At 41.1% G+C, this 12065-nt stretch overlaps 1 protein-coding gene across 1 annotated transcript; it reads left to right on the top strand.

Moving 5' to 3' along the window:
• Positions 358 to 9843, top strand: LOC100737270 (adhesion G protein-coupled receptor E2-like). The gene is made up of 6 exons (XM_005661224.3): positions 358 to 583; positions 4519 to 4575; positions 4899 to 5018; positions 7323 to 7472; positions 9406 to 9459; positions 9757 to 9843. Exons 1-6 carry the CDS (start codon positions 469 to 471, stop codon positions 9822 to 9824), a joined length of 564 nt encoding a protein of 187 aa, XP_005661281.2. The 5' UTR covers positions 358 to 468; the 3' UTR covers positions 9825 to 9843.

Raw genomic sequence — 12065 nt, forward strand, 5'->3', positions numbered from 1 at the left:
AAGCAAAGTTTAAAAGTTCTTACCACAAGCAAAAAAATACTGTAATATGTGTGGTGATGGATGTTAACTAGACTTATTTTGGCAACCCTTCCACAATATATACAAATATCAAATAATTAAGTTCTGCACTTGAAACTAATGTTGTATGTCAATTATACCTCAATTTTAAAGTGTCCATTAATAAATATATCATTCTGTTCACTCTGACCTAAGGCCCTCATATGGTGAAAAGACCAGTAGCGTTTCTTCATAATGGGGAGGTTTTCTAATAACACAGGATCACATAGCTCTATATAAAAATATTTAAAAACTAACCTCAAGGGACATTTTGGTATAAATACTATTTATACTATGCAAATACTTTTAAAAAGTACTGCAGTTTCTGAGAAGTTGATCATAAGACAGATTAGGGAGGAAGAAAAAAAATCCAGACCAGCAATTTACAAATCAGCTCCTCTAGGACAGAAGATGTACTTAACAAACAAACTTTTTTCAAGACACAGAGACCCAGATCAGACTTCTTCCATGGCTGCGCTTGCTGGTCTCCACACAATGAGAAATAGATACTTAAGGTTGCTGCCATGTAGGTGGGATTATAACAATGAGATAGACGAGTAAATCTATGTGAGGACACTCTATCCAGTTTGAGCATATTGTCTCTTTGTCAGGATATTTTACTTGTTTCCCAACTGTCTCTATGGGACAAGTGTAAAAATTTTAAGGATATTAGCACATTTGTAGTCATCTTCAAAATAGAAAGCTGGTGATATTTATTTTTAGTGCAAACTTGAGAACTTTACAAAGATTTCTCACTTTACTACCAGTATTAGTTCAGTTCTTCCAGAGAAACAGAATCACTGAGATGTATATCTATGGAGACAGGAAGAGTTTTATTTAAGGAATTAGTTCATAAGACTACAGAGGTTGGAAAGTTCAAAACATGCATGCAAAGGAGCAAGCTGGAAACCCAGGGAGGATCTGATGTTGCATCTCATGTTCAAAAGCAATTTGAAAGCAGAAGTCCCGCTTCCCTGGTAAGGTTCGTCTTTTTTCTCCAAAACCTTCCACCATTTGGACAAGGATCACCCACATAATGGAAGGTAATATGCTTTACTCAAAGTCTACTGATTTAAGTGTTAATATTATTAAAAAAATAAACCTTCACAGCAATATCTAAACTGGTATTTGACCAAATATATGGGTACTATGGCTAAGACAAATTGAAAAAATATGTTTTTTTTTTTTTTCAGAAGAATAGATAAACTATTTGAAAGCTCTAATGTGGTAAGAGAAACACTGTTATTTAGGCTATAGGCTCTATGTGGGATGAAATGATTTGAAGGAAAATAACTGTTAACCGGTGGGAAAAAATACCAACAAAGTTAGCATAACTATGATTAGTCTTTATTTCCTTCAATATTTAGGATATTACCTGTTGCTAGTAAGTTAATTGTTTCCTTCTATGTTGTCTTCATTGGTTGCAAATTGGTTCCTGGTTTTTATGAAAGTAGCCATGTTTATTATCTGATATGTGGAATATGATTTTTTTTTCTTTTTTTTTCTTTTCTTTTCTTTTTTAATTGTTATTTCACCAATACATTTTTTTCTACTGTACAGCATGGTGACCCAGTTACACATACATGTATACATTCTTTTTTCTCACATTGCCACACTCCATCAAAAGTGATTAGACATAGTTCCCAGCACTACACTGCAGGATCTCATGGCTAATCCATTACAAATGCAATAGTTTGCATCTATTAACCCCAAGCTCATAATCCACGCACTCCCTCTCCCCCTTGGTAACCACAAGTCTATTCTCCAAGTTGATGATATTCTTTTCTGTGGAAAGGTTCCTCTGTGCTGTATATTAGATTCCAGATATAAGTGATATATATGGTATTTGTCTTTCTCTTTCTGACTTACTTCCCGCAGTATGAGAGTCTCTAGTTCCACGTTGCTGCAAATGGCATTGTTTTGATCTTTTTATGGCTGAGTAATACTCCACTGTGTATGTATACCACATCTTCCTAATCTATTCATCTATCAATGGTCATTTGGGTTGTTTCAATGTCTTGGCTATTGCAAATAGTGATCCAATGAATATGGGGGTGCATGTGTCTTTTTTAAGGAAAGTTTTGTCCAGATATATGCCCAAGAGTGGGATTGCTGGGTCATATCATAGTTCTATGTAAAGATTTCTAAGGTACCTCCAGGCTGTTCTCCATAGTGGCTGTACCAGCTTACATTCCCACCAAAAGTGCAGGAGGTTTCCCTTTTCCCCACACCCCCTCCAGCATTTGTTATTTGTGTATTTACTAATGATGGCCATTCTGACCGGTGTGAGGTGGTATCTCATGGTAGTATTGATTTGTATTTCTCTAATAATCAGTGATATTGAGCATTTTTTCATATGCTTGTTGGTCATCTGTATACCTTCCTTGGAGAAATGTCTCTTCGTGTCTTTGCCCATTTTTCCACTGGGTTGTTGGCTTTTTTTGCTGTTGAGTTGTATAAGTTGCTTGTATATTTTAGAGATTAAGCCCTTGTCAGTTGCATCATTTGAAACTATTTTCTCCCATTCTGTAAGTTGTCTTTTTGTTTTCTCTTTGGTTTCCTTTGCTGTGCAAAAGCTTGTCAGTTTGATGAGGTCCCATGGGTTTATTTTTGCTTTTATTTCTGTTGCTTTGGGAGACTAAACTGAGAAAACAGTTGTAAGGCTGATGTCAGAGGATGTTTTACCTATGTTCTCTTCCAGGAGTTTGATGCTGTCTTGTCTTCTATTGAAGTCTTTCCACCAATTTGTGTTTATTTTTGTGCATGGTGTGAGGGTGTGTTCTAGTTTCATCGATTTGCATGTAGCTGTCCAGGTTTACCAGTAAGAGTTGCTGAAAAGACTGTCTTTTTCCCATTTTATCTTCTTGCCTCCTTTGTCAAAGATTAACTGACCATGGGTATCAGGAATTATTTCTGGGTTCTTTATTCTGCTCCATTGGTCTTTATGTCTGTTTTGGTACAGTACCACACTGTCTTGATGACTGTGCCTTTGTAATATTGCCTGAAGTCTGGGAGAGTTATGCTTCCTGCTTGATTTTTCTTCCTCAGAATTGCTACTGCAATTCTGGGTCTTTTGTTGTTCCATAGAAATGTTTGCAATGTTTGTTCCAATTCTGTGAAAAATGTCGTGGGTAATGTGATAGGGGTTGCATTTCTGAAGATTGCTTTGGGTAGTATGGCCATTTTCACAATATTAATTTTTCCAACCCAGGAATATGGAATATCTTTCCATTACTTTACATCTTCTTTAATTTAATTGGTTAATGCTTCATACTTCCTGGCATATAAGTCCTTTACCTCCTTGGTCAGGTGTATTCCCAGGTATTTGATTCTGGGGGGGTCAATTTTAAAAGGTATTGTATTTTTGTATTCCTTTTCTAATAGTTCATTGTTAGTATACAGAAATGTGACTGACTTCTGAATGTTAATCTTATATCCTGCTACTTTGCTGAATTTGTTGATCAGTTCAAGTTGTTTTCGGATGAGTCCTTAGGGTTTTCTATATGTAGTATCATGTCATCCCCATGCAGTGACCATTTGTGGAGTAAGATTTTTTAATGCTGGCCCATTGAGGGAAAATCCTGTACAGACTCACCAATCTGAAAAGACTTTCATAGGGTCATTGCCTCACATGAATGGGATGAGAGAATCTAATAGATGGTCTACTTATAGCCTGCAGGGTAAATCTCATTCCTTTGCACCCAGAGTGGTTTTTATACCACACGTTTGGTCTGTGACTCATTTTCTCAGGACCAAACTGGGAGATTAAGGAGAAAGTCTGCACTGTAGGAGGGCCAGGAACTCATTTGGAAGGAACACTAGAAGCCATGGGTGTTGTACCTGGGGAAGCCACTTAACCAGCAGATAGTGTCTCTACCTGCAGGTGCCTAAGTTCTTACTCACCAACTGTCCTCAATCCCTATCTCTTGATTCCAGGGCTCCATGCCCTGCTGACATCATTGTGAGCTAGGTCTCAAACTGGGGGCTCTTTCACTCCAGTGCCCTGAAATATGAGTGTTAAATAAGAGGAGTGATCCTGGAAGAGAAATCCTCAGAGAAGATTTCTGCCATTGCCAAAGAACAAAGAACCTAGGTATGGGCAAAAGCATACCAATCTAAAGGACTTTCTCCTCTACAATTTGACCCCTCTATTGGTAGAATTTGGAGTATCTAAGATGTGCCTCTGCTATCAGCTGTCTGTGTATACTCTGTCCTTTACTTGCAGCACCTAAGTTCCATGAGGCCTGTGTATGTTGGTAATGGACTCCTCAAGGAATCCTAAAAGATGGAGCTGAGAGGTTGAGTTCTCAATTCTGAGTAAAGTACAGGAGCCTGGGCGTTGCTGCTGGAAAGCTGAAGGATGAAGGGCCAAGAGCCATCTCCTCAGGAGACAATGGCTATGAGGACAGGAGTTAAAGCTGGACCACGACTCTACTTTCTTTGTCATCTTTGTTTTTTTAGCCTCAGGACTCTTGCTGCTGTTTTTGCCATTGGGATTTGCAGCCCTGGAAACAAGATGTGAGTCTGCCCATCCAGCCCCTTTAGTGACATAAGCTCTGGAGTACATGCTGGGGTCTGGGTCCTCTTTCCGACAAGGGGGGAAAAGAGGCGTATTCTGCAAGTAAGACTCAGAGAACATTTTCTGAACATAAGAGAAGCTATGTCTCCCCCCCACCCCGCCACCCCAAATGCCCAGAGATTTTTGTCTCTTCCTCTTCCAATGGCAGCCAACTATCCATCCACTCTCTTCCTCTACTATTGGACCTCCAGCTTTCAGCTAGGTTTGTTCATTCCTTGATCTTCTGACTATGTCTCTAACCCCACATCTTCTGCCCCCGCAGCCTGTGCTTGGTGGTGCCCTCCAAAACCTCCATGTATCAATGCCGATAACTGCCGTTGCTTTCCAGGATTTGGTTCTTCATCTGAGGTGATCTTCACTGGCCCCTTGGAGAGTTGTGATGGTACAGAGCCTTGGGGTGATAGAAATGCTCACACAGATTTGGGGAGAGATTGTGGTGCATCCATAGCCTTCAACCCTAAGAGAAGAACGGAGGCACTTTTCAATAAAGCAGAGACTTTAGAATAAGAATGTATAAGTGAAATGGGCAATCAGGTTTGCATGATGAGTAGATAGAGAGTTAATTTTTTTCTTTTAATTTTATAGGCTATGAAAAGTTTATAGTTTTATGAGGTTTCAAGGTAGCCTTATTTTTTTAATTATCAAATTTGAGCTCAAAGAGATTGAGTGACTTGTTCCAAAGTCACACAACAAATAAAGTGATAGAAACAGATCCAGGTCTAAAGCTAAGGAGTTTTTATTCTTCAGCAAAACAGAATCACCAAAATAAAATTATAATACTTAAAAATTGTTATGGGAGTTCCCATCGTGGCACAGCAGAAATGAATCTGACTAGGAACTGTGCAGTTGCAGGTTCCATCCCTGGCCTCGCTCAGTGGGTTAAACATCTGGTGTTGCCGTGAGCTGTGGTATAGGTTGCAGACACAGTTCAGATTTGGCATTACTGTGGCTGTGGTGTAGGCCAGCAGCTACAGCTCCGAGTAGACCCCTAACCTCCATATGCTGTGGGTGTGGCCCTCTTTTTAGACAAAAAAAATATTGTTATGATGGAAATTTTTGTTTTAGGTATTTTACCCATTTTTAAAGGAGAGAAAAGAAAATAGCTTTGACATCAAGACTCTTCTTCTACTCAAAATAGTATTAGATGTATAATTATTGGTAACATAAATATTCCTATTGCTTTAAAAAATGAGTGAAAAATACTCCTAACATTTTCTAGGAAGCTGTGTAGTGGATTTATGGGTGAATTTATTTGTTTTCATTTTTATTACACTTTCTTTGTTTTTTAAGTATACGTGTGTCATTTAATATTGAAGGGAAAGTAAATTTTATCAGATAAAAAAAGATGCGATAACTGCACAGTCGTTCCATGACCCAAAAGGTATCCTAAAGTTTCCTTTGTGCTTTTGCGTGTGAGTGTCTCATGGAGATTTATATACTAGATGAACATGAAGAGGAGATACTGCTGCTAATTTAACTGGATTCTGTCTCCTCCCTGGGAGCACACTTGTCTGGTTAAGAAATTTCTCATCCTCATGCTCTCCCCTCCCACATGCATCATTCCATTCCCAGCTACCCCCAACTCCACCCCATCTCAACCTAACAGCCCTGAATACAGATTTGCAGACATTGCCACCATCTGAAAACAAGGAAGTCCCATTGCCCAGGTGGGGTCTGAACATGAATCTCTCAAGTGTACATCCTTCCCCCTTCTATAAAGTCCCGGTACTTCACCCACAATTTGGGTCTGGGGAAATCCTTGAGTTCAGAGAAAACACTCTGCTCTGGGGGAGACAGTTGCCTGCCCTGACTCATCATGACTTTGTACATTATTTCATGCTCTAAAAGTCTTTGATCCCCTGCTTGGAATGTGCAAAAGCTGAACATTTTGCCTCTGCATTTTTACCAAGTTGTCATTCTTTGGCAATAGTGTCTGACCCCTGGTCTACAGTTCTCCAAACTACTCCAATGGGACTTAGCTCATGGCTTCTTTATTCCCATGTTTAGAGAACAGGGAAAAATAAGATGTCAGATAACATTCCCAATGACTCAGCTGTGAACAGCTTCTTATTTCTTCCTCATTTAACATCCATGACAGACTCTGATAAAATATGATTTCCCTAGGCTGGAGACAGCAAGACTCCTCCAGAGACTCCTGGGGCATAATGAAAAGTCCTTACCCTGGAAGCTGGTGGAGTGCCTGTTGAGGATTGTGGGGTGTACCAGGGCCACTGTGAGTAAAGGGGAGGTGGAAGTGAGCAATAGGCAGGATCCTGACCACCTAGTTTTTACTTCAGGTGTGAATAATGGGTGTCATACTGGAAAGCCCTCAGACATGTCTCCCCTGCTTCCTGATAGCACAAACAGCAACCAAGAGGATGGTCTGGAGCCATTGCTTCTGTCTACCCCAAAAGGCCTACAAAGGGGATACAGACCTCCTTCCAGCCCCATCAGGCACAGCAGTGTCTTAATCTAGGTGCCTTCAGACCCAGACAGAGAAGAGATGAGCAGGGCAACCAGTAGGCTTTCTGAAGGAGCTGGCTCCAGTCCAGACCAGCCCCGGGAATGCCACTCAGAAGCTGAATCCTATCCAGTCTTTGTGTCAAACTCAGGATGGAGGTCAGTATCTCTGCCCTGTGGGGACTCACACATTTGGGAGGTGACCTTTTGTCTCGTTGTGTTCCAGATATCAAAGAGTGTGGACCATCCTGGAATGTGTCCTCTGAAATACATATAGACTGCCAGGACTTTAACGAGAGCTACTCCCTTTGCAAAAAAGGAAACAGTCTTCTTTCTCGTGAAATGTTTGTGAATGAGTGTAGAAGCATGACTTCTGGTAAGAAGGAATCCACATCTTTCTTACATCCCGTCATTCATGAAGTTTGTGGTCACCCAGCCCACTTTCTCCAAGCGACAGAGAACTGTTCTGAGCATCTGCCTGATATCCCCCCTGTCTCCAAACCCTGAGGGTCAGAACCCTTCACAGAATGTCACTTCTGCCATTTTGGGATGGCCTTCTTGCCAGCTAGCATCTTGTTTTCTTAAAACAAACAGAGAGGTTGGCATTCAACATGCTGCAGGAGTTGACTTCCAGTGCAATGAGTTCCAATATACTGTCTGTATTCTTCATCACTGACTGCCAGGATAAGACCCTCCCCCACTGGAGCTCACAAAAGCTTGGCCAAGTCAGGAGCCCTCCGAGACTCCTCTGCCATGATAGACCCAAGAATCCTGTCCAGAAACAGGAAGGGGGAGATTTGAGACTGGGCCCACCTTCCCCAACCAGCCCAGCCCCTGGCCAACAACCACATCTGGCACCCTGACCCAATTCCTTGGCCACTAAGCCTTTGTCTATTTCCCCATGCAAGGTTCCACCTTGCCCCTGCCCAATAATTTCAATTCACAGGCCTGTGGGCAACTCAAATGACTGGGGCCTGGGATGATGTTATGTCAGAATAGATAGGGTGATGTGGATTAACCCAAGTACATTCAATGAAGCTCTTATCTGGAGCAAATAAAAAATGAGTGCATCACTGAGGACCATTGTCCTAGCCCAACCTTAGTTTATTAAGGAAGTCAACACAGGCCCCATATTGACCCATACCACTTGAGGGCAGTGTGGACACTGAGCCCATTTAGCAGAGGCCCACAGGTCAGCACCCCTGCTGGGAGGCCAAGGGCCAAGAAGGCAGAAACACATACCACTCCTCATCTGTCAGTACCTGCTTCCCTCTTCAGCCACCCAGCCTTCATACAAGGCTTGCCTCACTCAGGTATTGATTCTTACCACCTCCTGCTGGTTCAGAGGATGCCTTCTTTGGGAACATAAAATACATCCTCACTGCCCCAAAGCTACATAACTGGCAATAGGCCCTACTGTATCCTGCTTGATCCCCACCTTCCAGTTGGCCCTGACTAATCTGGTATCATCTTCATTTTCTGCACCCCCTTCTGCACGCCCTTCTGCAACTTGTATCAGAGATGGGTCTTGGTCCAGCTTTGTGGAACTGAAGTCTCAAAGTTAGAATACATGGGAGACTGCTGTTTTTCCAGGGTCAATGGATTTCCAAGAAGAACTAGAGCAGTGAGCAGCTACCCTGGGGAAGTCAGAGCAAAGGCCATCACTGGGAGACACCATGGGTCCTTCTCAGGGAAATAAGCATTCCCATAGTAATCATTTCCCAGGAAGGCCACTTTAGCCTTTGTCCAAATCTCAGCTTTGGATGCAGGTGGCCATGATGTCTCTACCCCACCTGGGAGCTGTCCAGGGAAGCTGAGTACCCCAGAGCTGGTAGGCAGGGAAGACTGAGGGCACTTCTATCCACATCTGGTTAACAGAGCATCTAAGCCACCACATTCATCCATATGAAGCCCATGTGAATAAGAAAGACACCTGCTCACAAAGGAGCAGGGAAATCTCAAAGCAGATTTCAGCCATTTCCACAGAACAAAAATTCTGGACAAGATAAAACACATCAATCTGTGAGAGAAGATGGAGTTTCTCACTGTGTTCCTGAAATATTCTGTCCCATAACTGTAGCACATAAGGATCCATGGGGGCTGTTCCCATAACTCCTTAAGGGGTTGGGGAAATGGAGTGGAAAGGTTAATTCTTTGATTCCAAGTAAAGTACAGGGGTCTCAGAAATGTTGCTGAGTGGTGTTCTTCTGGCCAGAGCCACCTAGTAAGAAGGCGATGGCCAATGCATATGTGGTTGGAATTGGAGCTCAACTCTCCCCTCTTTGTAATCTCTCTGTCTATCTGCCTAGGACTAGAGGCACTGCTGATTATAACATTGAAAACTGCAGCCGAAAAGCTTAAAGGTGAGTCTACCTACCCAACCCCATAAGTGACATACGCTGGAGAGTGCCTGCTATGGTCTGGGTCCTCTCACCAACAACAGAGGGGAGGAGGCTTATTCTGCAAGTGAGACTCAGTGATGGTCCTCTAAGGATAAGAGAAGCTGTTACTTCCTCCCCAAATGTCCAGATTTTTCTGAACTCTTCCACTTCTGCTGGTAGCCATCCCTCTCTTCTTTCCCCTCCTCTACTTTTGGGCCTCCAGCTTGCATCTGGCCTCCTCTATTTCTTGGGTCTTCTGACTACGGTTTCTCCCCACAGCCTCTGACCCCACAGAATGTGCCCAGTGGTGCCCTCCAAACTCCAAATGTGTCAATGCTAACATCTGACACTGCACTTTGGGGTTCAATTCATCATCTGGAGAAATCATCACCAGCTGTTCAGAGAGTTGTGATGGTACAGAGGTTTGGAGGGAGGGTGGCATACCAAAGTTGTGGGAGGAGATAGTGGGGCCTCCAGAGTCCTCATCCCTGAGAGCAGCACAGAAGCATTTTAACAAGGGTAAGAGAGAGGTAACAGCTCAGGGAAGTATGAGGGGAATAGGAAATCAGGTTTTAGTAGGTGGAGTGTTGAGATCTTACACAGCAGAACTGGGCTGCCTATGTTCAAAGTATAGCTCTGACACTGGCTCCCTGATATTTAGGAACTTGTTTTTCATGTCTCTGCTTCATTTTGTCTATATAGTCAGGATATTCATTGTACTGATCCCACATCCATGGACTGAGTTTTTTTTTTTTTTATCATACTATCTTCCATCGTGTTCTAACCCAAAAGACTGGACATAGTTTCCTGTGCGGTGCAGTAGGACCACATTGCTTACCCAGTCCAAAAGTAACAATTTACATCTAATAACCCCAACCCACAGAATGGGAGAAAGTTTTCTTCAAACAATGGAGCAGACAAGGACCTAATCTCCAAAATTTACAAACAATTCATACAACTCAACCACAGTGAGAACAAAAACCGAAGTGAAAAAATGGGCAGAAGAGCTAAATAGACATTTCTTCAAAGAGGACATAACGGTTAGCCAGTGGACTGAGATTTAATATTTACCTTCTTGAGGAAAAAGTAAAGTATAATACAGAGAAAATCATCAACAAATGCAAGGTACTATCATCATTACTACAGTTACTATTTTTTATAGCACAAAGAAAAGGGGTAAATAATGGCACCAATGAAATGAAAGAAACTCCTAGGCCCATGAAGCTCAGGTTCTTTTAGTAGCTCAAGTTCTCCAAGAACGCTTGCCCACTCACAATCACGGTTCCCACCTCAGTCCTCACAGCAGACCCAGGAAGCAAGCAGAGCCAAGATTGTGGGTTTTTTCCCACCTTCAATCATTTTGCCCAACCTCCAATCCTCACCACCAACAATGACCACTCTCTGTATCCATGAGTTCGAGGGATTTTTAGATTCCACATACAAGTGATATTATGTAGCATGTGACTTTTTCCATCTGACTAATTTTACTTAGCATAATGCCCTCAAAGTCCATCTATATTGTCACAAATGGCAAAGGTTCCTTTGCTTTAATGTCTGAATAATATTCCACTGCATATATACCACTTTTTTGTTATCATTCATGTTCAGTGGACACTTATGTTCTTTCTATGACTTGAATGTTGTAGATAAGGCTGCAATGTACATGGGGGGGTGCAGATATCTTTCCAAGTAAGTGTTTTCATTTTCTTCAGATAAATACCCATAAGTGGAATTATATAGTAGTTCTATTGTTAACTTTTTCAGGAAACTCTATAATGTTTTCCATAGTATATACACCAATTTTTGTTCCCACCAACAGTACACAAGTGTTCCCTTTTCTCCCCTCCTAGCCAACACTTGTTATTTCTTGTCTTTCCCATAATATCCATTCTAATATGCATGAAGCGTTATCTCACGGTGGTTTTCATTGCATTTCTCTGATTGTTAGTGATATTGTGAAGTTTTTCATGTTCCTATTGGACATTTGGAAGTCTTTGGAAAATATATATTCAGATCCTCTCCCCATTTTTAAATTAGACCTTTTTTTTACTTTGTCTCTATTGAGTTTGTGTAGTCCTTTTTGTATGTTGGATGTTATCTCTTTGTCAGATATTTGATTTTCAAGTTGCAGATTGACTTTTCATTTTGTTGATGGTTTACTCCACTATTTGGAAAATTTTTAATTTGGTGTAGTCCTACTTATTTCTTTCTTTTTTTGTTGCCTTTGCTTCAGGAGCCAAATATAAAATATCTTTTCCAATACCAATGTCAAAAAGTTTACCCCGTATGTTATCTTCTAGGAATGTTATGGTTTCAAAGTAGTATCATTTTTAAATGATTGCAATTGACCACAAATATTTTGATTTATTTATCCAAACAATTAACAATAAAGTGGTAGAACCAAGCTCAAGGTCTAAAGCTAAATACTTTATTTTTCAACACCACACAATCATAAAAGGAAATAACATTATTTTAAATGGTTAATAGGTAAACTTTATGTTATGTATAATTTAAACAATTAAAAAGTGGGAGGAAGATAAAATTATATGATTTTTTAAAACAATAAATACTCTTCATCTACTCATAGT

Source organism: Sus scrofa, chromosome 2 (genome assembly GCF_000003025.6).
Source record: "Sus scrofa isolate TJ Tabasco breed Duroc chromosome 2, Sscrofa11.1, whole genome shotgun sequence".
Classification (NCBI taxonomy): Eukaryota; Metazoa; Chordata; class Mammalia; order Artiodactyla; family Suidae; genus Sus; species Sus scrofa.